This window comes from Sus scrofa, chromosome 1, assembly GCF_054392235.1.
Source record: "Sus scrofa isolate SSC_HxYL_T2T_F1_AM1 chromosome 1, Sscrofa_HxYL_maternal_Yorkshire_Landrace_v2.0, whole genome shotgun sequence".
In the NCBI taxonomy this organism is placed as follows: domain Eukaryota; kingdom Metazoa; phylum Chordata; class Mammalia; order Artiodactyla; family Suidae; genus Sus; species Sus scrofa.
In genome coordinates, this window is record NC_139383.1 from 279306382 (window position 1) to 279334010 (window position 27629).

Genomic DNA, 27629 nt, shown 5'->3' on the forward strand with positions numbered 1-27629 from the left:
ATCCAAAGAACTGAAGGTGCTTTACAAACATTTAGCATTTAGAAAACAAGCACATTTAAAAATCTGGATTCTTGCTGTTAAATTTCTTTGATTCCAGATACACAATTTTTGGAGGCTGATGGAAAGCAATTCTATTTCCGACAATGAAAGAGGCTCAGCAAGAGTTCGGATTTGCTTTCACAGTACAGGCATTTTTCCAAAACCTGGTGCTGGGCTTACAAAGCAAAAACAAAAACAAAAACAAAAACCCACAAATCTTAATGCAAAGAACAATATTTCACACCTTATTTTAAAAGCAACAGCCAGGGTTTAAGACATCAAAATCTTCCAACAGTTCAAGACATCCAGACAAAGTAGAAGCTGATGCAGGTTGCATATCAGAGAGGTGCTCTTGATACAGGCTTTTTAAGATCACACCCAAATGAACACCTTTAAATGGTGAGATTTATCAGGAAAAAGCATCAACCTATAAAAAGCTAGCCAAGAACATGTCAGGAAAATGAGAAAAGGGGAATGATTGGTAATTAAAAGTCGACAGTTCTCACTAGAGCCTAGGACATTTTATTAGAAACGACGTATATCATAGGCAAATAAAAAGTTATTACCCCCATTAATACAACAGAAGGGATTTTACATTCAGCCTAGATACAGGGAGGAACAGAGCCTCCTGCCTACAAATCTATGACTGGCAAATATCTCCCAGCACATGATCACGCTATATAGTACATAGCCCTTATTTATCAGAGGGATCCAAATATCCCTTTTAGGCTTACAAAGTCCAATACATTCACTCTCTTTCCTTCACATGTCTAATAGTAAAAACTTTTTTTTTTTCATGCAAAAAGCCATTATTCAGCTGAAGAGGAAAAAAATCGGGCAAAACAAAGATGGCAGTTAAAGAATGGATAGAATATTATTGGCACATGCCCAACTAGTGACAAACAAACGCAGTACACCATGACTTAAAAATAAAGTCACATTACATGAATAACTAAAACAGCCACATCAATCCAAGCTAAGGAGTGTCAAATGGGAAGGAAGGGCTGAGGGTCACTGATTTTATTGGTATAACTTAAAAGCAAAAGGGAGAAAGCACTTAAAAACAATTTATGGTAACAGAAAAAAAAAAAAATACTGCAGAGAGCTTTTCAAAGACCACACCAAATTGTCTGCATCATTAATTTCCAGTGTTTCACAATTAGTAAAATACATAGCTACATATCCCTGTAAGGTAAAAAATACTTTTCCCCCTGAATTACACTGGAGTCAGGGCAGTAACACAAAGCTACCGACCCAACAGTTCAAGTGTGTGCAGCACATGTCTTAGCCACTTCGTTCACACAGCTATACAATTAAAAACTATACAAGGAGCTGAGTGGTTGGGGGGAAAATCATAACAGTATTGTGCTCATTTAATAAAAGAAAAGCCCTGATGAAAAATTATGTGCCAAGAAGCTTAGATTATAAAGATGTTTATTGCATTTTTAGGTAACCTGGAAGTTCTTATCCTGAAGGGGAAAAGTTGGTTTTCAAAACTACCTGAACAGATGCTAAAGTGCTTTATTAATTGGCTGGCTTCACAGAGAGTTCCTGGAATGACAAAAATTAATTATAGTAGTAAAGGGATACCAACTATTTCACAAAATGGTTAATTCCAGCATCATTTATGACCACAGTCCTAAGAGACGCTGGAACATGTGTCCTTATTAAGTGGACAGTTGCATATCAAGAACTGATCATCACAACCCTTTGGATATTCAAAGTACTTACACAAAGCTGAAACATGGTATCACAGACCTTTACAAAGAAGGACAATTTGTGTTTTTTTCTACACTTTTTAAATCTGCTTCAGATCACAGTTCACAAATACAAGAATCCTGACTTTTCAACCTTTCCAGTTGCAGTTAAAAAATGAACACTTTCTAAAAGTTAAGGTCAAGTGTTACAGCAAGAAAAGAATGACTCCTATTGAAAAGTACATATATTTTACTTAATGATACTCTTGATAGATTGTAAACTGGACTGATCACATTCTACTCAACTGGTATCAAATGAACACATCAGCATTACAAGTATTAAATGTTTTTCTATTACTAGAGAGGATATAAACCAAAACATTAATATGGCAGTTATTTCTTTAGGCACAGTTTAGTGATTTTTTTTTAATAAATAGTATTGAATTTCAGTTGAAGTTTTAAACTTAATAACCAAAGGGTCAAGAACTCTGATTAGGAAAAAAGAAAAACTTTAGGCTAACAACGTATGCTGTTTAAAATTTCTAACACTTTAACCTATCTGGGTTTTATTTAAGATTATTTTATTAAAAAATACAAGGAATCTGAAAAAAGATCAATACAATTATCTTAATGTACAAAGTCATAAGCTGTAGCAGTTTTAAACTAAAATTTAAAAACACAACAAGGAGGGCAGCCCTTTAGACCAATTTATTATATCCATTTAAAATATCATCCAACAAAGGACAATGAAGTTTACAGCTGGGACAGGTATACATAACTCGAGGCATCTACAGTCCATCGTGCCCACTGAATAACAACTTTGCTGCTGAAATTTCTTAAAACTTACCGAACTAAAACAAAAGACTGAATAATACAAAAGGAGGAGTATTTCAGTGTAGTCATCTGTTCTGTCAATTGGCTTTTTTGAAAAAGGAAACACATCCTGTTTCCCCCGACCAGTAAATAAGCAAGAGCTACATGCAGCAGTGTGAGTATTAAGACATTTCTCAAGTCTTCTCAAATGAGTCCAAGGCAGGGATGGGATGGGGGAGGAAACTGAGAGAAAAACATTGCTATAGACATCATAACAAACAATAAATTTAGATAATTTAAAATTAAAAAAAAAAAAGGCAAGAGGCAGCATTTCAGCAGCAAAGTGCTCAATAAAAAGTATACTGTAGAGGGTAATACACGAAAGTTGGGGTAAGAAGAGGACAGAAAAATGGGTCAGCAGGATGGGCGAAGGCCTCAAAGGAAATACGGCGTCGTCGTTCTGGGAGGAATAACACGTTCTGAATCTGGAACTGCCCGGAATAACTTTGGTTCTCTTGTATTTACATCTTTGAAGACCATGATCGAAGCAATATTGCCACAACGATAGCAGTAATTAGGAGCAGACCATACTGTTACCAGCTTCTCATCAAACATAAATTTATAGCCTTCATGCACTAGCTGGTGTGCTCTGCAGATGAGTTTTAAGTTGTTGATATGAACAAACTGCAATTTAGAAAGGTTTTATTAAGTATCCAAGACATTAAAAAAAAAAATCAAACTATATATATAAGGAAACAGTCATTTAAATAAAGTATAACTACTAAACTACTAAAGTAATTACTAAACTACTAAAGCAACTACTAAAGAGCTCATGATTACAGAACCTATTCTACAGTTATCCCCACTAATTTCCATAAGTTACAGGCAAACAGAGCCACTTTGGCCTGAGCTACAGAAATCAGTCACATAATTAGAAGCTTCTGAAAGAAAAGCATTCTGTAAGTATTACGTGATATGAAATAAAGTTTTTGATGGTTTAATAATAAATGCATTACTGCCAATATCTATAATTTACTGAGAGTTTACTGTAGTTCTTACAAAAATTCTAAAAGAAATGTATTATTTTTCTCTTGCAACTTGAGGAAACAGCCTCAGACATTTAACTGACTCCTCTATTCTGGATTACTTAAGCTCACCATGTATAAGTGTGAACACACTTTTAACTGAAAATAGTTGAACTTCAAAATATTTGCCTATCACAATAAATGCATATATCGAATCATTATGTTAAATATCTAAAACTAATATAATGCTATGTGTCAATTACATCTCAGTTTAAAAAAATATATATATAGTAAGAAATATATATATTGCCTCATTTCTTCATTGCAATATTTGAAAGAAAAGGAACATTTAGTTTACAAATGCTATCAGTGGATGCTAAAAGGAGGTGCTTTTATTATGCGATCTGATTTAACCATTAAAGGAAGACATATATACCAAACTAGATGAGAAATTTAACATCCACAGCCACCACAGTTTGAGTAAACTAGACTACAAGTTTGGTATCTAAAGCCACCATATTTGCTTATGTAGTCCATTAGCAACCAACAAACCACTTTTTCCAAAAATGTAGCTTTACCTCATTTGTGACCTTTGCGCCAAAAAGCCAACCTGCTCCTCGGGGACTGATTGCCCAAGTATCCACATCTTCAGGATCTGACCAAACCAGATCACAAAATGCTCCTTTATGAGGAATTTCTTGATTCCGTTCAATAGTACGGATCTGATCCAGTGTTTTGATATCGGGAGATAAACCACCATGAACACACAAAATCTGCTCATCTATTAACTAGCAAAAAAGAATAACAAAGAGTTGAACATGTAATAATAAACTCAGTCATATCTAAATTCATCAATGAGTGATAATGATATCAATAACTGAGATGGCAATTGGATAAAAATATGCAAAGTATTACTGGCAAGAAAACACTTGAGCTTTTTAAAAGATTTATATAAACTTACAGCTGCTACTGTGAGCATGTCAAAAACTTTGGTACAGTATCTCCAGGCATTAGCATTTCCATATTTGGTTTGGCACTCATCTATGAGAGAAACAAAGAGCTCTCGTTAACGAAATTCTGAATCTGCTGATAAAAAATAAAGAATATAGCTAATATTAAGGCAATAGAAAACCAGCTTAAACTAGGATGACAAATTAAGACATATATTTAGCCCTGGTAGGTCCTCCACATACAGCCAGAAGGAGACTAGTGTTTAACAGTTTTAAGAATGTGGTCCTGGATTTCCCATTGTGACTCTGTGGGTTAAGAACCCAACTAGTATCCACAAGGATTTGGGTTCAATCCCTGGCCTCGCTCAACGGGTTAATGATACAGCACTGTTACAAGCTGCTGCATAGGTCTCAAATTGCTGTGGCTATAGCACAGGTCAGCAGCTGCAGCTCCAATTTGACCCCTAGCCTGGGAACTTCCATATGCCGCAGGTGGGGCCCTAAAAATAGAAAAAAGAATGCGGTCCTGCTTTTTATTCCAGAAGTGGCACTTTTAAAAAGCAACTGAAATTATTGGTCAAAATGCTATGATCAGAGAGTTCCCTGACAGCTCGGTGGGTTAAGGATCCAGCATCATCACAGCTGTGGGTAAGGTCGTTGCTATAGCACAGGTTTGATACCCAGGCCGGGAATTTCCAAATGCCAAGGGCATGGCGGAAAAAAAAACCTATGATCAAGAAGAGCTAGATACTGATTTCACATAAACCAAAGCAAAAGCTTTTGTACACTATGTTGTTAATACTGAGCAATTCTATCAAACAGAGTAATGTGTTTAATGTGACTACCTTATTCTAGCAGGAAAATCAAATAAATCAGAGGACCTTTAATTATAGAAGCATTGCTAATTCCCATTTCAATATTTCTCAGGGAGTTCCAATTGTGGCTCAGCAGTAACTAAACCCAACTAGTAGCCATGAAGATGGTACGGATGGATCCCTGGCCTCACTGAGTGGGTCAGGGATCTCTGGCATTGCCACGAGCTATGGTGTAGGCTGCAGATTCTGCTGGGATCCTGCACTGCTTTGGCTGTGGTATAGGCTGGCAGCTGCACCTCCAATTCAACCCCTAGCCTAGGAACCTTCATATGCCTCAGGTGCAGCCCTTAAAAAAATAAAAAATCTCAGGCCTGGACTGTCTCTTCTGAGATTATCTGCAAATTGTGCAACTAAATACCTGAGTTCCAGTAAGTATACATGCAGTTATGATTAAGGACAGACTGCCAATCAGTTCTTACATATTCTCAGCTTAACATTCACTCTGCTGTCTAGAAAAATTAGTATCTCTTCTTTCAACTAATACCATGGAAATTCTCATTGGCTTCTTAATTTTGAATAAAAAAACACATACCACTATGGCCTTAAATACAACTGAAAATGATATAAGAAATAAGACTGTGGGGTATAGTCAATTCTTGTAATTTTTTAAATTATCTCTCTATGTGAAGGAGGATCCTTATGTAAACTTCTCATCTTATATTTTTCACCTTCACACACAGGCAAAACACTTGGTTCCTAATAACTGCTAGGCATAAGTTTATCAGTGTGAACTGAAGCCCCAATATAATTAATAGCTATATATGGTCATTTTTACTACTTTAAAATCAATGTTAAGTTCCATGATGAGGAGTTCCTGTCATAGCTCAGCAGAAATGAACCCGACTAGTATCCATGAGGATGCAGGTTCGATCCCTGGCCTCAAGCTGTTGCATAGGTCACAGAGGCGGCTCGGATCTGGCATTGCTGTGGCTGTGGTGTAGGCTGGCAGCTATGGCTCCGATTCGACCCCTAGCCTAGGAACCTCCATATGCCACAAGCGTGGTCCTAAAAAAAAAAGAGAAGACAGCTGGAGACAGTTGCTTTCACTGAACTAATGCCACATTACATATTATCCAAAATAATATTTCGCAAAACAAACACTTTTATTCCAAATGGCATATGGCATTTTATGAATGAAAAGCAGAAGTAACTTGCAGAAAGAAGACAAATACTAGCATCAAACTTTTCAATTCCTATTAACAATTATATAAACAATAAATTACCAAAATTTCTCAATTTAATAATTGATAATGGGTGACAAAATGACAAGTAAGAGAGTTCCGCTTATTTTTATAATGACAGAAGATAATTCAATATAAAGTCTAGAACTAAAGGGCAATGAGATCAATCTTTTAAATCTCTCTGCCTTATCTGTGCTCAAGGAAAGTTCTTTTTTTTTTTTTTTTTTTTCTTTGTTTTTGGCCTCACCCACAGCATATGGAGTTCCCAGACCAGGGAACAGATCCAAACCACAGTGGGGACCTACGCTGCAGCTGTGGCAATACCAGATCCTTAACCCACAGAGCCAGGCAGAGATCGAAACTGGGCCCAGTGCTGCAGAGACACCACGGATCCTGTTATGCCACAGCAGGAACTCTGGAAAATTCATAGTAATAATCTCAACAGTTCTACAATCTACGTCCTTCAAATTGCTTCCTAATCTCATTTTTGTAAAATTTACAACCATGTGAAGTTTTATAGAAGTAGCTGTTTTCTTTTAATGGCTGAGTTTTCTTTCTTTCTTTCTTTTTTTTTTTTTTTGACTTCTATTTTTAATGCCTGAGGTCCTAATATTCTCTGAAACAAGCACACAGATTTATAGTGCATCCATACAGTATAATACAATGCAGCTTTAGGTAAAAATAACATCATGAAGTGAAACGGCTGGTCACAATATTAAAAAACAAGTATTATCCCATTTTTAGCTTGGGGTGTGTGTATACACTCGTATATACAAATACAAGCACAAACATACACATACATATATATAGAATAGGTTCTCAAACTGAGTGTACAAAACATTTCCTTTCAACATATTCTAAGGTTTGATCCCAAAACGTCTGCAGTGGTGCCCAGCAACCTACATTTCAACAAGCACCCCAGATGATTCCAAGGAGGTAAACTGAGGACTACATTTTGAAGCACTGATCCAGAAAGATATACACCAAAGAGTTAAAAATGGTTCTCTCAGGAGTTCCTGTCGTGGCTCTGCAGAAATGAATCTGACTAGCATCCATGAGGATGCAGATTCGATCCCTGGCCTTGCTCAGTGAGTTAAGGATCTGGCATTACTGTGGCTGTGGGGTAGGCCAGCAACTATAGCTCTGATTCTCGCCTAGCCTGGGAACCTCCATATGCCTTGGGTGCGGCCCTAAAAAGACAAAAAAAAATAGTTCTCTCAGACCACTGTGTACAAAATATAAACAAGCTACAAAGATATACTGTTCAACGCAGAGAATACAGCTAATATTTTATAATAACTCTATAAGGAATATAATCTTTAAAATACTGAACCACAGGAGTTCCCATTGTGACTTAGTGGAAACGAACTTGTCTAGTATCCATGAGGATGCGGGTTCAATCTCTGGACCCACCAGTGGATTAAGGACCTGGCATTGCCATGAGCTGTGGCGTAGGTCACAGATGCGGCTTGGATCCCAAACTGCTGTGGCTGTGGTGTAGGCCCTCAGCTTTAGCTCTGATTCGACCCCTAGACTGGGAAATTCCATATGCCGCACCTGCTGCTCTAAAGGGAAAAAAAAAAATACTGAATACTATGTTGTACATCTGAAATGAATATAATACTGTAAATCAACTACAATTAAAAAAAAAGAATGGTTCTCTCTACCTAATAAGATATTCAACTGATTGGGGGAAGAAAGAGAGTTAAATTTAAAGGTGAGAAACTGGGAAAAGATTATTCGTATTTTCCAACTTTACTATAAGAAGTACATGTATGACTTCTGTGGCTTTTTTCCCAAAGAAGAAGGTAAAACAATATTCGGAATCAGAGAAACAGAAGGTCTTACCATAAAATCCATACACCTGTGTTATCTGTCTACTCTCATGATTTCCTCGCAAAAGTGTAATACGATCAGGCCATTTAGCCTTTAGTGCAAGAAGGTAAGTGAAGGTCTCCAAACTATAATAACCTCTGTCTACAAAATCACCCTGTAAAGTAAAAGTCTACAGTTACAAACAATACAATAGCAACAATATTTCTTAAAAATGATACCAAAGTGCCCAAATTCAGAGTCACAGCCCAAAATAAGAAATATAAATGATTTAGAAATTAAGTTTTAATAAAAAATTGAAATTGAGTTAAATAAGATGTTCCTATTAAATGTCTGTACTACTCTTATGCTACAGGAGATCAAGAGGAACTTGCTGTGTAATTCCCTCAAGGATTTTCCCTACAGAATCACCATTTTTTCCATTCTCCATTACCTACATTAATACATGTTTCTAAAAGATCATGTGTGAATCAAAGAATTTTAAATGAATTTCAAATACCTCTTTAACTGAATCAAAAGAGCTGCCAACTTAAAGAAAATAGTTTTTATAACAGTGTTGTGCCAATTTGAAGAAAATAGTTTTTATAATTATAACAGTGTTCTACATTCAGCGTTGTATTTAACAACTGTGTATGATGACATACTGTTTGCACTTCCCCTCAGTGTTTTACCTGGGCCAATAGCAGACCAATGGGAAAACAACTAAAAGAACAGGAACGTGACCCAGAAATTTTGAGAAAGAAAACAACAGAAAGATCAGAAAAAGTTCAACAGTAGAATTATATTTTAAAAAGGAAAGTAAGCAAATATCTATCCTAATAACAAATGTGTATATGTGTATACTCATCAAACCACAGATTAATAACACATGAAAATGAACACTCAAAAAAAATCTGATAAAATAGCAGTAAATTGAAGATTTAGGTCTTAAACACATGTTTCTGGGCTATTTTTCTGTCTAAGCATTCCTGAGAGCTACAACCCAGTCCTATGTATACAGTAGTTTACTAAAGCAATTATTCTTAACTGGAAGACACAGCAAAATGTAGAAAAGTATGGACTCCCCTTTTCATATATTTAACTAATGATTGTCACCGGGCAATGAAATTATTATACAATTTACATGTAGTAAGATCCCTTCCATTTAAAATAAGTACTTGATGTCACTAGTGTTTACATACCATAAATATGTAGTTTGTGTCAGGAACCTGACCTCCAGTTCTGAATAGTTCACAAAGATCATAAAACTATAAAAGAAAGGCAATATATGCTGATTATAAATTCCTGGGAAGAAGTAAAATAATAAAACTTAGACCAAACTGTGTAAAGAAGCAGTTAAGAAAACTTCAAATATTTACATTTATAAAAAGAAATAAAGTGCAAAGAAAACTGCCAAGCACAACTCCCAAGCCGTTAAAAAAAAAGCACTAAAATGAAGCTCACGGTTACCACTAACACCACCCCTAGCTTTTATTGTTATAGACACCCCGTTTTCAAATTTCTTTCATACATCTCCCCATCTATCACTTGAGAATCTGAAATCATTTACCCAATGTGTCAATAAGCTAACCCAATCACCTGGCTCCATATTCAGCAACTTTTTTTTTTTTTTTTTTTTTTTTTTTTTGTCTTTTTAGGGCTGCACTTGCAGCATACCAGGCTAGGGGTCAAATTTGAGCTGTAGCCACTGGCCTACACCACAGCCACAGCTCATGGCAATGTTAGATCCTTAACCCACTGAGCAAGGTGAGGGATTGAACCCGTGTCCTCATGGATACTAGTTGAGTTCGTTGACCACTGAGCCACAACGGGAACTCCTTGAGCATCTATTTTTAATGTTAAAAAGATCCCTGGCCTGGCGCAGTGGGTTAAGGATCCCACGTTGCCCCAGCTGCAGCTTAAGTCACAACTGCGGCTCAGATCTGATCTCTGGTCGGGGAACTCCATATTGCAGGGCAGCCAAAAGAAAGAAAAAAAAACTGAGTATGTATACTCAAAGTTAAGAAGGAAACATTAAAAAGTTTTATGAAACAGATGCTTCTATAAAAGTGTGGAAGACAAGTAAGAGTCCTTAAGCTTTACTACTGATGTTTCTAGAAATACGTTCTTGAATAAAAGCTTCAAGTAAGTTTCAATTTAACCCATATATATTTAAGGGGTGATCAAAAATTCTGCTTCAGGGACCCATAGTTCCTACTGCATACTCAAAGTGTTTTTCCGAAATTCTTTAATATAATAAACATTTACTGAGAACATGTGCAGACAATTAACATTATCATACATTACTGGAAGCCCATCTCATAATTTCACAAATAATTTCTACCATTTAATCCATGTTTTTCATATCACAGACACTCTGCCACTGTTCTCATTTTAAAACAAAACCAAACCTGAGAAGTGGATTCTATTCCATTATTAGAGGCAAGGAAACAGCCAACTCAGTAGTTTTCAAACTTTTTGGTTTCAGGAACTATTTATAGTCTTTATTAATTTTTATTTTTTTGCTTTTTAGGGCCGCACCCACAGCATATCGAAGTTCCCAGGCTAGGGGTCGAATCAAAGCTACAGCTGCCGGCCTGCACCATAACCACTGCAACGCCAGATCCAAGCCACGTTGGCAGCCTACACCACACACAGCTCACAGCAACACAGGATCCTTAACCCTCTGAGAGAGGCCAGGGTTCTCCATATGCCGCAGGAATGGCCCTAAAATAAATAAATACATAAAATTAAAAAAAAAAAAAAAAAGAAAATCCAGCTTCATACAGATATGTATTACAAAAGGAAGGAGATGAGTTCCCTTGTGGCACAGTAGGTTAAGGATCCAGCACTGCAATGCAGCAGCTCAGGTTGCTGTCATGGCAAGGGTCTGATCCCTTGGCCAGGGCACTTCCACATACCTCCAGGTATGGCCAAAACAAAAACCAAAAGGAGGAGAATTTTAATAACCTTTAGAAATAAGAGTGCATAGCCTTCTTTTAATACCTCAAAACTTAACAACGTGTCTCTTAAACTCTGTTGGAAAGGTTGGTCTAAAACTTTGAGTGGAGGGAGTTCCCACTGTGGTGCAGTGGAAACAAATCCAACTAGTATCCATGAGGACATGGGTTCAATCCCTGGCCTCTCTCAGTGGGTTAAGGATCTGACGTTGCCGTGAGCTGTGGTATATGTCGAAGACACAGCTCATATCTGACATTGCTGTGGCTATGACAACTGTAGCTCTGATTCAACCCTGAGCCTAGAAATTTCCGTATCCCACAGGTGCAGCCCTAAACAGAAAGGAAAAAAAAAAAAAAAAAAAAACCGTGAGTGGCTGATTTGGAAAATTGAAATGACATTTCATTATATGTCATCAAAAAATGCGTTAATATCATCACTTGTCTCATTAGAAAAGTCTTTAATCATCAGAAGCTAAAAGTCTCATGGGGTCAAACTCAAATTTTCTAAAATTCTAGTATTTCACTTGAAAATTCAAATTCTATCTTCGGCAACAAACACTGTCAATTATTTTCCTTGAAGTAATTGACTGGCTCATTTCCTTCTTTTTTGCGAAACAGTTGCCAAATATCCATAGTTTGTCATTATTCTCTCAAGTAAAAAAAGTGTTCCATTTAAAAAAAAAAAAAAAAAAAAAGGCTATTTCAACTGGCAATGCAAAGAACTGCACAAGCAACAAACATTTGTCTTTTGGGCAAATCATTTTCCTTTGGTATTTAGTAGATATGCATACTTCCTATTTCATCACAGGGACTCTTCAAAAGAGGTATGTACTCAAGGGTTAAGAGTTACAATTAAGGGGGAATTCCTGCTGTGGCGCAGCTAAAATGAATCTGACTAAGAGCCATGAGGCTGAGGGTTCGATCCCTGGCCTTGCTCACTGGGTCAAGGATCTGGTGTTGCCATGAGCTGTGGTGTAAGTCACAGAGGCGGCTCGGATCCAGCACAGCTATGGCTGGCAGCTGAAGCTCCAGCTGGACCCCTAGCCTGGGAACCTCCATATACCACAGATGTGGCCCTAAAAAGACAAAAAAAAAAAAAAAAAAAGAAGAAAAAGACAAGGGAAAAAAGTTACAATTAATATTACTATCTTATTTAGGACATTCTTAAATAATAATGGCATTTTATTTTACTGTATATTCATTTTTTTTTTTTTTTTGTCTTTTGTCTTTTGTTGTTGTTGTTGTTGTTGTTGTTGCTATTTCTTGGGCCGCTCCCGCGGCATATGGAGGTTCCCAGGCTAGGGGTCCAATGGGAGCTGTAGCCACCGGCCTACGCCAGAGCCACAGCAACGCGGGATCCAAGCCGCGTCTGCAGCCTACACCACAGCTCACGGCAACGCTGGATCGTTAACCCACTGAGCAAGGGCAGGGGCCGAACCCGCAACCTCATGGTTCCTAGTCGGATTCGTTAACCACTGCGCCACGACGGGAACTCCTATTTTACTGTATATTCATGATGGTGAAGAATACAATGACAGGAGTTCCCGTCGTGGCACAGTGGTTAACGAATCCGACTAGGAACCATGAGGTTGTGGGTTCGGTTCCTGCCCTTGCTCAGTGGGTTAACAATCCGGCGTTGCCATGAGCTGTGGTGTAGGTTGCAGACGCAGCTCGGATCCCATGTTGCCGTGGCTCTGGCGTAGGCCAGTGGCTATAGCTCCAGTTCGACCCCTAGCCTGGGAACCTCCATATGCCGCGGGAGCGGCCCAAAGAAATAGCAAAAAGTAAATAAATAAATAATAAATAAATAAATAGAATACAATGACAACCAGCACAGGCTGGTGACACTCCCTTGATTCATGCTGAGGCATCAGCAGTTTTACCCCTGATTGATTTTTTGCCTCAAGGATCCATGGGCTTTTTTTTTTTTTTTGCTTTCCTTCAGCATATGGAAGTTCCCAGGCTAAGGGTAGATCCAAGCCACATCTGCAACCTACACCACATCTCACTCAATGCCGGATCCTTAACCCACTGAGCAAGGCCAGGGATTGAACCCACATCCTCTGGATACTAGTCGGATTCAATTTCTTTCCACTGCACCACAACAGGAACTGCCATAGGCCATATTTAAAGAACTGAAGAGCCAGCTGAAGTGGCTTCTTAAACAGCTGGTATGTAACCAAGCCAGGACTTAAACCAAGCTCTGTGTCTGAAGTCTATAATCTCCTCACAAGATTATACTGTTTCAGAGTTCCCGTCGTGGCTCAGTGGTTAACGAACCCAACTAGGAACCATGAGGACGCAGGTTTGATCCCTGGCCTTGCTCAGTGGGTTAAGGATCCGGCGTTGCCGTGGGCTGTGGTGTAGGTCGCAGATGTGGCTCGGATCCCGTGTTGCTGTGGCTCTGGTGTAGGCCAGTGGCTACAGTTCCAATTAGACCCCTAGCCTGGGAACCTCCATATGCCGCGGGAGTAGCCCTAGAAAAGGCAAAAAGACAAAAAAAAAAAAAAAAAAGATTATACTGTTTCAATGCTTCTCAGCACTGTAAGCTTGCCAACATTTTTTTATAAGTTTATTTATATTCTTAACCCAATCCTACAATTCCAGAACTGGCCCAAGGGGAAGACAACTGTACAAGTCCCTAAAGATACATCTTACGTTTGACTTAGTCTCCAGACATTTAGAAGCTCCTCAAGTCCCATGCTTTCGATGAGCAGTTGTCTTAAAGGATCAAGCATAAGAAAAACACTGTTCACTTTGGTGGCAATTTAAAATTAACACGGGCTATCGGGCACCCAAATGAATTTCAAATCTCAGCTCTGTCCCTTAGTAGCTGTGCAAATTTGGGTTAATTCCTCAATCTTTCAATCTCAGTTTCTTTCTCTACAAAAACATCCAATCTCATAAGACCCTTAAAAATGCGAAAAAGCACTTTAACCTCAAAACACAAGATAAATGAAAGCAAGAATTATACTGAACTGAAAGTATATATAACACAGAAGTACAATTTTATTATGTTCATTAATTTTAGTAGTTTGAGGTTGTCTCCAACCTCCTGACCTTTTATCCTGTCTGTAACTCATATATTGAAAAGTCCTTGACAACATAGATAACCCTTCAATTTTAATATTATAATCAAGGGAAAACAATACTTGTTTTACTCCAGCTTTTAGAAATCTGTTAAGGCACTGCTTATATTAATATCCTTTATGTTAGCAAAATACAAATGTCTATTATACATTTTGGAGAGAAGTTACACAGAAATTAAGAAATACACTTCTAAAAACCTAAGAGAAAAGAGCTAAGTAGACAAAATAGGACTTTACTCACAGAGCAGCTCTCAAGGACAACCCATGTACATAGATTTCTGCTCCTTTAAGCAGTCATATTTACGGTAGTCATTTTAAGTCCTATTGGCATTCATAAATACTACATTGTTCACAATATATTATATGTCTTATACTCCAACTCCATTGCATGCACAGAATAGGCTATGAGCATTCTGATCAGCTTTCATTTTTCAGCAAAAAAGAAAAAAACCTAAATACACAAGTTTCCAACTAGGCTAAACACTGACAGTGAGAGTCTCAAGATCAGGTTGTACCCCCTCCTGTTAATGCACTGAATCTCTTAAAAACAAACAAAAGGAGTTCCCTGGTGGATCAGCAGGTTGAGGATCTGATATTGTCACTGCTGTGGCTCAGGTCTACTGTGGCATGGGCTCGATTCCTGGCCCTGAAGCTTCCACATGCTGCAGACGCAGCCAAAAGCAAAAGCCCACCAGATGAAAAAATGACCTTTCTCATACCACTGTTGCAGTGACTTGCTGTGAAATCACATACCAATAGTTTTATCTTTCTGAATGGTTGCTATTCTCATTCCCACTAAGGAAATGATAAATTTTCAGTAAAACATGATATTAGGGAATAGAATGAATAGAACAGAAATGAAAAGAATGAATAAAAATTAGTGTCTAAACCAAGGCTTCTTCTATCAATCATAACTATGTTAAGTCCACATTTAGGTTTCATATCTCCCCGACTACAGAGCAACAAAATGCACTTCGTAAGTATGGTTTCAACAAACTCCATGAATAATTTGACCACTACTTTTATTCACTGTAATGGTAACCAGGAATCATTAGTGGCACACAGACTGAGGCACCCTTGCTAACCACCAGCTTTTTTTGAATATTTCACAGCACAAGTGGAAACACATATAGACTATGGAAAGACAGTACAAAAACTAAAACTCTGCTCATGAAATTTTACCTGTCCGTGTATGTCTCCACACACTGTTACAGGTGTCGACACTGGCTGGACATTTGACTCTTCCAAGAGGAGGTCACAAACATAGTCACACAACCGCTGTAAGAAGAAAAAATAAAATACGACCTTTTTATCACAATTTAAAACTAAGATCAAATGCAAAAAAGACAAGAACCAATGTGTGTACTGTTTCATAGGACAGGAAACTCCTTTTGATGACTCTGAGATTCGATTTCTGTCAGCTTCAACTTCTCATGATGCCTATTCCAAAATGCAAACTCCCTGACTACACAAGTAATAGGTTCTAGAAGACAAATAGCTTTGCAAGAAACTGTAAAATGATGCTTTTCACCAAAAAAAAAAAAGTAAGAATGAATAATTTTAACAGGAATGTTTTTTATTTGCTTGGTTTTTTTTTAGCCATGCCTGCGGCATACGGAAATTCCCAAGCCAGGAGTCAAACTTGTGCCACAGCAGTACCCAGAGCCACAACAGTGACAATGCCAGATTCTTAACAGGCTGAACCACCAGGGAACTCTTTTTTTTTTTTTTTTTCTCCAAAGTAAATTGAAAGCCATGCACTTACCAAATATGACCCATCAATTGTACTCTTGGCAGTGAAAACTGATGATCACATAAAAACCTGTGCACAAATGTCTACAGAACCTTAATTCATAACAGCCCAAAACTGGAAATAAACCAAATGTACTTCAACAGTAAATAAATAAATTGTGGTATATTCATACCATGGGATACTATTCAGGAATAAAAAGAAACAAACTATTGACATAACAACCTGGATAAATTTCAAGGAATTTATCCAGGGGAGAAAAAAAAAAACCTACCCCCAAAGATTATATACTATATAATTCCATTTGTATAACATTCTTGAAGTAACAAATTTACAGAAATGGAGACCAATTAGTGATTGCCAAGGGTCTAGGAATTAGGGGCGGCAGAAGGAAAGTGGGTATAGTTTAAAAAAGGACAACATGTGGAGTCCTTGGGGTAATGGAACTGTCTGTGCCTTGAATGTGGTATTAGATACATGAGACTACAGATATAATAAGATTGCACAGAACTTTATATACACACAAATGAGTACACGTAAAACTGGAAAATTATGAACAGGATCCTGGGGTGTATTAATGTCAATATCCTTGTTGTGGTACTTGTTCTATTAAGACGTTACTACTAGGGAAAACTGGGTAAAGGGTACATGAGATCTCTTGGTATTATTTCTTATGACTGCATATAAATCTACAATTACCTTTAAAAAGTTAACTAAAATTAATTACAAAATGTAAATCTAGCATTGAAGAGTCATTATTTTGTGGTGGGGGGTGCGGTAGGTGCAGCACATGGAAGTCCCCAGGCTAGGTGCTGCACTGGAGTTGCAGCTGCTGGTCTTTGGCATAGCCACAGCATCACCAGATCTGGGCTGCATCTGTGACCTACACCACAGCTTGTGGCAACACTGGATCCTTAACCCACTGAGCAGGGCCAGGGATCGAACTCGCATCTTCATGGATACTAGTTGGGTTATTTCTATTGTCCTCTGAAAGCACTCGAATAAAAAGACTTTATAGAATAAAATGATTCTCACAACAGCTCTCTGGAGAAGGAAGGGCATAGTCTGCTATGTATAGAGAACTGGAGGGGAAGCTTCCTTCCCTAGTAGTAATGTGTGGTAGAACAAATAGAGACCAGCTAATAGTACAGTCAGGGCCCCTATCAGATTTTATGAAGGTCTGCCAAGAAAGCACAAATTAAACTACACAAGTGTAATGAAACGATTTTAAACATTAATTAAGGAATCTAAATGCTAAAATTTACTTATATATACGATAGAAACACTTTAACAGTTACAGCTACAGCAGTTCCCACTGTGGTATAGTGGGTTAAGGATCCAGCATTGCCACAGCTTTGGCTTAGATTCGATTCCTGGTGGAGAACTTCCATACACATTGAGTGCAGCCAAAAACAAAAAACAAATAAACAAACAAAAGACAGTTATAGCTACAACACTTTACATGGAGGCAAGAATAGGAAACCCACAAGGGGGGGGGGCTAAATGAAAATGAGGGGGAATCAAGCTGTTTTTAGAAATTTTCAAAATAAAATGGTTTGTTCTTATTCCTAGGATAAGTTCCTGATCTAGTCCTAAAGCAAACGAACCCAGCCAGCGTCTCACAATGGAGACAGTCATTTCTTCAGATAGCTACCAGCTGTGGAAAACGAGCATCCTCCAGAGACCCCAGAACCCAACAATAGCATGGACACTTCCTTCATGAAGTCTCATCGGTGCTATGACCTGATTCCCACAAGCTCAAAAGTGGTTGTATTTGATACCTCCCTGCAGGTGAAGAAAGCTTTGCTTTGGTGACTAATGGTGTCTGAGCTGCCCCTTTATGGGATAGTAAGAAGCAAAGTTTTGTGGGCATGCTGACCATAAATCAGCCTTGGTACAGATTTATGAGCTTGAAGAATGCAAGACAGAAACTTGGAGAGAGATGTACCTACAGGACTCCTTTAAACCACTTTGTCTGCATTTCTCCTAATGCCAGCTTGTTTGATGCTGTCTCTATATTAACTCAAAACAAGATCCACAGGCTGCGAGTTATTGACCCAGAATCCGGCAACACCTTGTACATCCTCACCCACAAGAGCATCCTCAAGTTCCTCAAGCTGTTTATCACTGAGTTCCCCAAGGTCGAGTTCATGTCTAAGTCTCCGGAAGAGCTACAGATTGGCACCTGTGCCAACACTGCTATGGTCTGCACTACCACCCCCGTCTATGTGGCTCTGGGCGTCTTTGTACAGCACCGAGTCTCAGCCGTGCCAGTGGTGGATGAAAAAGGGTATGTGGTGGCCATCTACTTCAAGTTTGACATTATCAACCTGGCAGCAGAAAAGACCTACAACAATCTAGAGGTATCTGTGACCAAAGCCCTGCAACATTGATCACATTACTTTGACGGTCTCCTCAAGTGCTACCTGCATGAGACCCTGAAAACCATCACCAATAGGCTGGTAAAAGCAGAGGTTCCCGACTTGTAGTGGCAGATGAGAATGACATGGTCAAAGGAACTGTATCGTTGTCTGACATCCTGCAGGCCCTGGTGCTCACAAGAGGAGAGAAGCCCTGAGCTGGGGGGAAGGGGTCAGGCAGCACCAGGAGATATGCCCCCCTCACTGCCTGCCCAAAGCTCTGGGAACCACAGATGAAATCTTTAGAGAACTGCAACTCCGTTCCTGCCCAGAGCCCCCTACCCTTCTACAGAGGAGTGAGGGGAGGTGTGGGGGGTTGGAAGCAGAATGTATTTTAGCTGTCCTTATTCTCACCCTTGAGGAAAACTTTCAGCCTAGCCCCTGTCCTCTTAGATGTAGCCCCCTTTCTGGGTGAACTTTAGGCTCTGTGCTCCTCAGGCAAATTCTGATCTCTAAAAGATCCCTAGACCTCATCCAGCCTTTCCCTCTGTCTCCGCCCCTGACTCCACCCTAAGATAACAGGCACATCGAAACTCTTCATAAAGATATTTTTATTCATCCTGTTTCATGCAGTATGGAGGAGGCTGAGTCCATGTAGTGGCCTGTCTTCCCATAATGGGAATGGGGAGGCTTATAGGGAGTAGGGCCTTTGGTATGCTGTATGCACAGGACGGGAAATTAGAGTTAGGTGGAGGGGAGGGCAGAGTGGTTAGCTGAGGCTATTGCTTCTCATGGCAAACCTAATTAAAATGACAGAAGCCTCAAAAATAATAAGTTCCTAGTCTACATACAGCACCTCAAAAACAAGATCTTTCTTTTGGCTTGGAGTCTTTCTGGCCCTGAGTAGCAAGCTCCACCTTGTGCTGAATTTCCCACAATCCTCAAATGCTTCAACAAACAATCCTTAATCCTGACACACTAATAGGAACAGATAATGGTGAGTGAAACAATGTTTCAGAACTCAGAATCTTATTTTTAAACTCAATGCATTTTACTACATTTATAGTTGTACAGCCATCATCACAACCCAATTTTACAGCACTTCCATCCCAAATCCCCGGCCCATCCCTCCCCCCCAACCTGTCTCCTTTGGAAATCATAAGTTTTTCAAAGTCTGTGAGTCAGTATCTATTTTGCAAGGAAGTTCATTGTATCCTTTTTTTAGATTGCACATAAGTGATGGCATATGAGGTTGGTGCCTGTCTAACTTCACTTACATAATAATTTCTAGGTCCATCCACGTTGCGGCAAATAACATTATTTCTTTCCTTTTTATGGCTGGGTAATATTCCACTCTGTATATGTACCACATCTTTATCCATTCCTCTGTCCATGGACATTTAGGTTGCTTCCATGTCTTGGCTATTGTATATAGTTTTGCAATGAACCCTGGAGTACATGTATCTTTTTGAGTCATGATTTCCTCTGGACAGATGCCCAGGAGTGACACTGCTGGATCAAATGGTAATTTTATTTTTAGTTTTTTGAGGAATCTCCATACTGTTTTCCATAGTGGTTGCCCCCATTTATATTCCTACCAACAAATGTAGGAGGGTTCCCTTTTCCCCACACCCCTCCAGCATTTATTGTTTGTAGACGTTTTTATGATGGCCATTTTGGCTGGTGTAAGGTGACACCACAGAGTAGTTATGCATTTCTCTAACACTTAGTTGAACATCTTTTCATGTGTTTTTTGGTCATGTGTATGTCTTCTTTGGAGAATTGTCTGTTTAGCTCTTCTGCCCATTTTTTGATGGCATTGTTTGCTGTTTTGGTATTGAGCTACAGGAGGTTTTTATTAATTTTGGAGATTAATCCCTTGTCAGTCGCTTCATTTGCAAATACTCTCTCCCATTCTGCGGGTTGTCTTTTTGTTTTGCTTAGGGTTTCCTTTGCTGTGCAAAATCTTTTCCATTTAATTAGGTCCCATTTGTTTATTTGTGTTTTTATTGTCATTACTCTACGAGGTGGATCTGAGAAGATATTGTCATGGTTTCTGTCAGAGAGTGTTTGGCCTGTTTTCCTCTAAGAGTTTTATAGTATCTGGTCTTTTTTTTTTTTTTTTAAGGGCTGCACCCACAGCACATGGAGGTTCCCAGGCAAGGGGTTGAATCAGAGCTATAGCTGTCGGCCTACACCACAGCCACAGCAACGCCAGATCCAAGCCCCATCTGCAATCTACACCACAGCTCACGGCAACACTGGATCCTTAACCCACTGAGCAAGGCCAGGGATCAAACCTGAAACCTCAAGGTTCATAGTCGGATTCGTTAACCACTGAGCCACAAGAGGAACTCCACAATTTTTTTTTTTTTTTTTTTCTGCTTTTTAGAGCTGTACTCGCCACACGTAGAGGTTCGCAGGCTAGGTGCAGAATCGGAGCTACAGCTGCCAGCCTATGCCATAGCCGTAGCCACTTAGGATCTGAGCCACATCTGCAACCTTCACCACAGCTCATAGCAACAATGGATCCCTGACCCACGGAATGAGGCTGAGGATCAAACCCACATCCTCATGGATACTAGCTGGATTCATTTCTGCTGCACCACAATGGGAACTCCTAAAACTATACAATTTTTTAAATAAAACAACATACTGATGTATTAAAGTAACTAGATCTGGACATTACCCACCTTTCTTAGGTATAATTCCTTACTCAATCTGCAATTTTTTGGAGTTTCCATTGTGGCTCAGCAGGTTCAGAACCTGACTAGTATCCATGAGGATGTGGGTTCAATCCCTGGCTTTGCTCAGTGGGTTAAAGATGTGATGTTGCCACAGAATGTGGCTCGGATCCCACGTTGCTGTGGCTGTGGCGTAGACCAGCAACTATGGCTCCAATCTGACCCCTAGCCTGAAAACTTCCATATGCCATTAATGCAGCCCTAAAAAAATTAAAAAGACCAAAAAAAAATCTGCAATTTTTTTCAGGTACACTCACCAAACCACCTCAAAGAGAATTCCACCAAGGTAACTGCAGAAATGCTTTGCTATAATTTGTACAAGAGTGAGCAGAGTTTTCTGTTTGCTGCTGGGAGGTCTGAATGTTCTCAAGCACTTGTCCCACCTATGTGCTTTCAAATTTCACATCTTTTAAGAACAGGCCTAACTTCCATCAGCGAAGGTCAGAGCCCAAACCTAACATATCCTCTAACACAGGACTATAATATTGATCTCTCCACTTGCCCATTCTCAATTACTTGTAAATTTGGAGGCTCCACTATGTATACTCCTTTAAAGATCAATTATTAAGATGCTGGAGTTCCCTGGCAGTGCAGTGGGTTAAGGATCTGGTGTTGACACTGCTGTGGCTTGGGTCACTGCTGTGGTTTGAGTTTAATCCTTGGCCTGGGAGCTTCTGCATGCTATGGATGAAGCCAAAAAAAAAAAATTAATAAAAATTAATAAACCAATTATTTTATTTTATTTTATTTATTTATTTATTTGTCTTTTCTATTATTTATTTATTTATTTGTCTTTTCTAGGGCTGCTTTCCGCAGCATATGGAGGTTCCCAGGCTAGGGGGCGAATTGGAGCTGCAGTCACTGGCCTAAACCAGAGCCACAGCAACGCGGCATCGGAGCCCGCTTCTGTGACCTACACCACAGCTCATGGCAGCGCCGGATCCTTAACCCACTGAACGAGGCCAGGGATCGAACCCGCAACCTCATGGTTCCTAGTCGGTTTTGTTAACCACTGCACCACGACGGGAACCCCTAAACTAATTTTTTTAATTACCCAAGCAAACTAGTCTACTATAAATTCTACTGTGAATTAAGCCAGACTGTCCTCTAGAGAGGCCTGTCATCACCCTGCATTATACTGCCCTCCTTTCCCAATTGCTTTTTCCCAAACTGCATTTTTTTTAGCTGCACCCAAGGCATGCAAAGTTTCCCGGCCAGGGATCGAACCTGCACATTGTGTGTGACCCAAGCCACACCAATGACAATGCTGGACCCTTGGCCTGTTAGGCCACCAAAGAACTCCCCCAAATTGCACTTTAATGTATGCTGTCAACCTGTAGTAAAGGACACTACAAGGAAACAGTTCTTTACAGAGCTTGTCATTGTGTAGACTATAAACAAGGTACACAGGATGCTGTCATTAAATAGTTGCCTTCAAGGAGAACCAGAGAAGGAATGTCTCTTCTTCCATCAAGGGTAGATGTGAATTCCCTGAGGAGCTTGTTTTTAACATCTTACGGACTCTGTAAATTTCTTAACTGATCAGTTTCCATCTTTCTGTAGGCTCCTAGAAAGCTTAAGGCCTAATCTCAAAGAAGTAACCTGATCATCATAGCTTTCCTTTTTTCAACTTAATTTTATTTTTTCGCTTTTTAGGGCCCCACCCACAGCATATGGAAGTTCCCAGCCTAGGGGTCGAATCGGAGCTCAGCTGCCGACCTGTACCACAGCCAACAGAGGATCTGAGCCTCATCTGCAACCTACACCACAGCTCACCACAACACCAGATCCTTAACCCACTGAGTGAGGCCACGAATCAAACCCGAGTCTTCATGGATACTAGTTGGGTTTGTTACCACTGAGCCACGAGGGGAACGCCCATAGCTTTTAATTTATATACTATTCTTACTTTTACTACAGTCTCCATTTTGGTTTCTTATCTTACTTTTTTTCTTTGTCTCATTCTTCTTATTCTGAATATAATTTAACTTTCTATATTGAATGCTTCTTTTAATCCACTCTATAACCTTTTAGAATGAAGTGAGTTACCATTTAACATTCTGAAACTAATCACAGCACAGATTCATGAGGGACTCCATAGCTCCCATTTTGAATGTACCAGAATTTGCACCCACAAATAACTGGCTCTCCTGGCCCATGATGCCTCCTGAGCTACGAGTCATCTCTGGTGACTGGCCCATACCCCCAATACTGATCTGAAGGTAAAAGTAGATCATAAGCTAAAGAATATCACTGTGAAACCCTCCCAATCTCAAAAGCCAACTGAGTGTCTAGAAAACCATGTAAACTACTCAGCAGCAGCTTCAACCCGAGGCAGGGCAAGCTAACTTGAATAAAATAACAGCTGCCTCCTATAACTGCCACCTCTGCAGCCTCAACTGAGGATTTAGAACACTAAGCCTCTAAGCCAAAACCACTGCCTCTCTAAGCCAAAGCCACAGCCTCTCATCTCTCCAGTTCAGCAGTAGCTTCCAGTTCATATCAAGCACACTTAAAAATAAGAAGACTATGAAATCGCATTGTAAACTCTACATATGTCAGCCCACTACACACACAATGACCTCACAGAGCCCTGCCTTGCCATGGGGGAGACGCCACCAAAGCCCTTCACAGCTTTGTTTTGCTGCTTGGTTTGTAGGAAGCATGGTTTCTCTTACTGCTCCAAAGCAATCACTCAGGCAAGATTCTCAATCTTATACCAAATTTAGGGCAAACTACATCCATTTCTCTCCACAGTGCCCAATTAGTTCCTAAACCTTGAAAAAGTAGGAGTTCATAGCCTGTGTCTTAGAAGACCCTGTTTCCCTCACCTACCTTTCCCTCAAGATACTTGTTTACAGATCCTTTCTAGTCTCTGCTCCTGTCCTCCTGTTCCCTCCTCGCTCCTCAAATACACTGGGTTTTAAATTTCTGTAATTCTGTTTAGCTGATCTTGCTATCTAAAACATACTACTTCTGGAGTTCCCATCGTGGCTCAGTGGTTAACAAATACGACTAGGAACCATGAGGTTGAGGGTTCAATCCCGGACCTTGCTCAGTGGGATAAGGATCCAGCGTTGCCATGAGCTATGGGTGTAGGTCGCAAACATGGCTTGGATCCCGCGTTGCTGTGGCTCTGGCATAGGCCGGTGGCTATAGCTCTAATTAGACCCCTAGCCTGGGAACTTCCATAAGCCGCAGGAGTGGCCCTAGAAAAAGGCAAAAAGACCAAATAAATAAATAAATAAAACATACTATTTCCTTCATTTATACACTGGTATATTAAATCTTTATGCTAAGGTATAAAAATCTGCACAACACTGTATTCTAGCCATACATAAAGCCACGCTGTGTCCCTAACTGCTGTACTGTCTTCGATTTTCCTTGAAATACCTTAAGAAAGATAATATACAGAACTAAATAACTCAGGTAAACAGAACGATCAAAAAGACAGGCAATAAGGTGAATGACAAGACTAGAAGACTTTAAGTCTGGAATGATCACGTCTACCATATATAAGAATCTATAAGATCAGATAGAGGCTGAATAAGGAGGTGAGATAGTAGTTCATCAAATCTCAGAAAACAGCAAGGGAGGATTCTTTGAAGCTTTACGAAGGCACTTCAAACAGGTATGACTTTGCAGAGCAGGTGGCCTTATATGAAAAACTCAGAGATGGCTCAAACTAAACATAAAAGTGAGTCTCCAAAAGATTACATTAACTATTATCCATAAAGGTGGTTATTTTTCCCTGTATTACATGAGATAGACACTAATATTCTCCAAACTCCTACCACAGAAACCATCTTCAGTTCTTCAGTAAAAAAAAATGAACACCAACTCAGTGTGCAACTTCTTTACTTACGCGGCACCTTTGAGAACTGTCAGAGAGATCAGACAATCTCCAAGTCATAGAATCTCTCCTCTGCCAAAATTCTAAAGTCTAAATATTCAATAAACCTGCATTTTATCATTCATTCTTCCAACTGGCCACAAATGGAATCTACACCTTCTATGATACACTGTGAGATATTTACCGTGGATGAGAATCACATGAAGTCTTTTTTAAGAAAGATTATGCTTTGGTCCACTCACTTGCACATATCATCCTTATTCCTTCAAAACAGTTAAGTAGATTTGTTCAAGGACTAGCAATCTAACCACTTCCAATTTAAATATAGAGATTTCATGATTAGATCTGGAACATCCTACGCATTTCTTTTTTTAGAGCCGCACCCGCAGCATATGGAGGTCCCTAGGCTAAGGGTCGAACAGGAGCTGCAGCCACTGGCCTATGCCACAGCCACAGCAACGTGAGGTCCAAGCCACATCTGTAACCTACACCACAGCTCATGACAACACCAGATCCTTAACCCACCGAGCGAGGCCAGGGATCGAACCTTTGTCCTCATGGATGCTAATAAGATTCGTTTGCACAGAGCCACAACAGGAACTCCCCGCATTTATTTCATTTAGTACCTCCAACTAAATTTAAAACACAGGTAAATTTCTGTCTTTTTCTACCAGAACAAATCTTTTTCCATGATGATCATTAAGTGGCCCCAATTATTTATTTCGTTCCTTTGATGGAATATTTTACTTTGGCTTTAACGCCTCAGAAAAAGTGCTCCTGGAATACTTTCTTGGCAGGCTTAATTTTAGTTTGTACTTCATGCCAAGAGGTATAAAATTAAATTTCTTTAAATACACAAGAGATGCAGTACAAGAAAATTAATCTGATAAAAACATTTCCAAGACAAAGAAGAGAAGCCTCCACTTACATAGAAAAAAATCAGAACTCTTTTTTTTCTAGTAGTTGGCCGGGGGGGGGGGGGGGGGCGGGGGGGAAGAACAGATACACACTAAGTGCAGTCCAACTGTGTTGCAAAGAGAAATGATATGGTTTAAAAACTATATTTTCTTAGGTTGGGAAGGAAACTTAATGTTTATCAAACTAAGAAGTCGAAAGAAAATCCAAGGGAGTTCCCGCTATGGCTCAGTGATAACGAAGCCGACCAGTATCTATGAGGAAAAGAAAAAACCAGTAATATCTTCCTTAAGGGGAAAAAAAGTTAATGGACAATAATAAATTACGTTAAACCCAGAGCTTCAAGAATAAAAAGGACTCAAAAGTATCAACAGTTTGTGCATGCTCCACACATCAAATCAAGGTTAGCTTAACACATAAAACATGCGCTAGTACTAATGGCTCAAACACTGCTAGACGCTTGAGCACTGGTTTTAACAAACGCATTGCAACACCTGTCTAAAAAGCAGTATCCCAAAGACTTATCTCTCTTTATTCTTCCACTCATTTCTTTACCCAAACACACATTTATTGTTACCCGGACTCGGCAGTACAAGGAACGACTCATCTCCTTTGAAAAACCAAGAAAACGAAAAGAGCTAAGAAGGGACTTGGGGGAAACACCTTAAAGGACAGAAAAGTATATTTATCGAGAGCCCACTACTTTATGCACATAAATTAGCTCAACAGTGTACTCGAAAACAGGGTCATATTGTAATTAGCGAAAGAAGACCAACACTCCTAAAAAGCAACCGGGAGAAGTGAGCGGTCCGGAAGAGGGACGACTTGACGTCCTCTCGCATCACCATCAAACCGCTCGGACCCCCATCAGCCCTTTCCCACCCTCATTTCTCAGGGAAAGAAACACACTGGGGCCGCGTGCCGGCGGCCGGCGGCATCTCCTGTCAGACGCCGGCACCCCGCGTTCCCGTCCCGCTCCTGGAGGAATGAACCCAGGCCACTCCCCGCGGGGGCCCGGCTCGGACTCCGGAAGACCGGGGGTCGAGCTGAAGGAAAGGGGGTCTTGCAAGCAAAGCTGTTAGGGCTCGGTGCCCTGGGGCAGCCCCAAGGCCAGGAGCGGCAACTCTGGGGCAGAGGCCGTGACACATCCCTCGGGAACCCCGCGGAGGGAACCGGGACAGCATTCGGCAGACTCGGGCTCCCCTCCTCTCCCCGCGTGACGTCCAGTCGGACCGGGTCCCTCTGCACCGCTTTAGGCCTTCCACCGTGACGGGACAGGATCCCGCCGGGGGTCCCGCGGAGAGAGGAAGGGCGGGCCGGCGGGCGCCCCACTGCCGGAAGGGACAAGCCCCGAAAGCAGCGTTCCCGCCTCGGCCGGGCTCACCTTCAGGTCGTTCTCGGGCAGGTACTTGCATAGACGCGCTATCTCCACATACTTGTCCAAGTCCAGGGGCGCCATTTTAGAAATAACAAGCCCCGACAGCGGCGGCGATATCGGCGGCTTTACTAGCTGCGGCAGCGGCGGAGGCCGAAGCCGGAACCCTCCCTACGTCACATCCGGCCTGT

General features: G+C 40.1%; 1 protein-coding gene and 1 pseudogene across 1 annotated transcript; one reads left to right on the plus strand and one right to left on the minus strand.

Annotated features, from left to right (window-relative positions):
- Window positions 1-2429: 2429 nt before the first annotated feature.
- On the minus strand, window positions 2430-27620 carry PPP6C (protein phosphatase 6 catalytic subunit). Its single transcript, NM_001244404.1, has 7 exons — window positions 27448-27620; window positions 15624-15719; window positions 9595-9660; window positions 8429-8570; window positions 4536-4615; window positions 4153-4362; window positions 2430-3233 (listed from the first exon to the last, which is right to left on the minus strand). The coding sequence occupies exons 1-7, from the start codon at window positions 27520-27522 to the stop codon at window positions 2985-2987; spliced, it is 918 nt and encodes a 305-aa protein (NP_001231333.1). The 5' UTR covers window positions 27523-27620; the 3' UTR covers window positions 2430-2984.
- Window positions 17695-18769, plus strand: LOC100154433 (5'-AMP-activated protein kinase subunit gamma-1 pseudogene; annotated as a pseudogene).
- Window positions 27621-27629: the final 9 nt, after the last annotated feature.

Coding starts and splice junctions, on each gene's coding strand:
- PPP6C (NM_001244404.1), bottom strand. CDS start 27,522: ATGGCGCCCCTGGACTTGGACAAGTATGTGGAGATAGCGCGTCTATGC. Junction 4,363..4,535: donor ACATGCTCACAGTAGCAGCT/GTAAGTTTATAT, acceptor CTTTTTTGCTAG/TTAATAGATGAGCAGATTTT. Junction 3,234..4,152: donor GCGCAAAGGTCACAAATGAG/GTAAAGCTACAT, acceptor TCTAAATTGCAG/TTTGTTCATATCAACAACTT.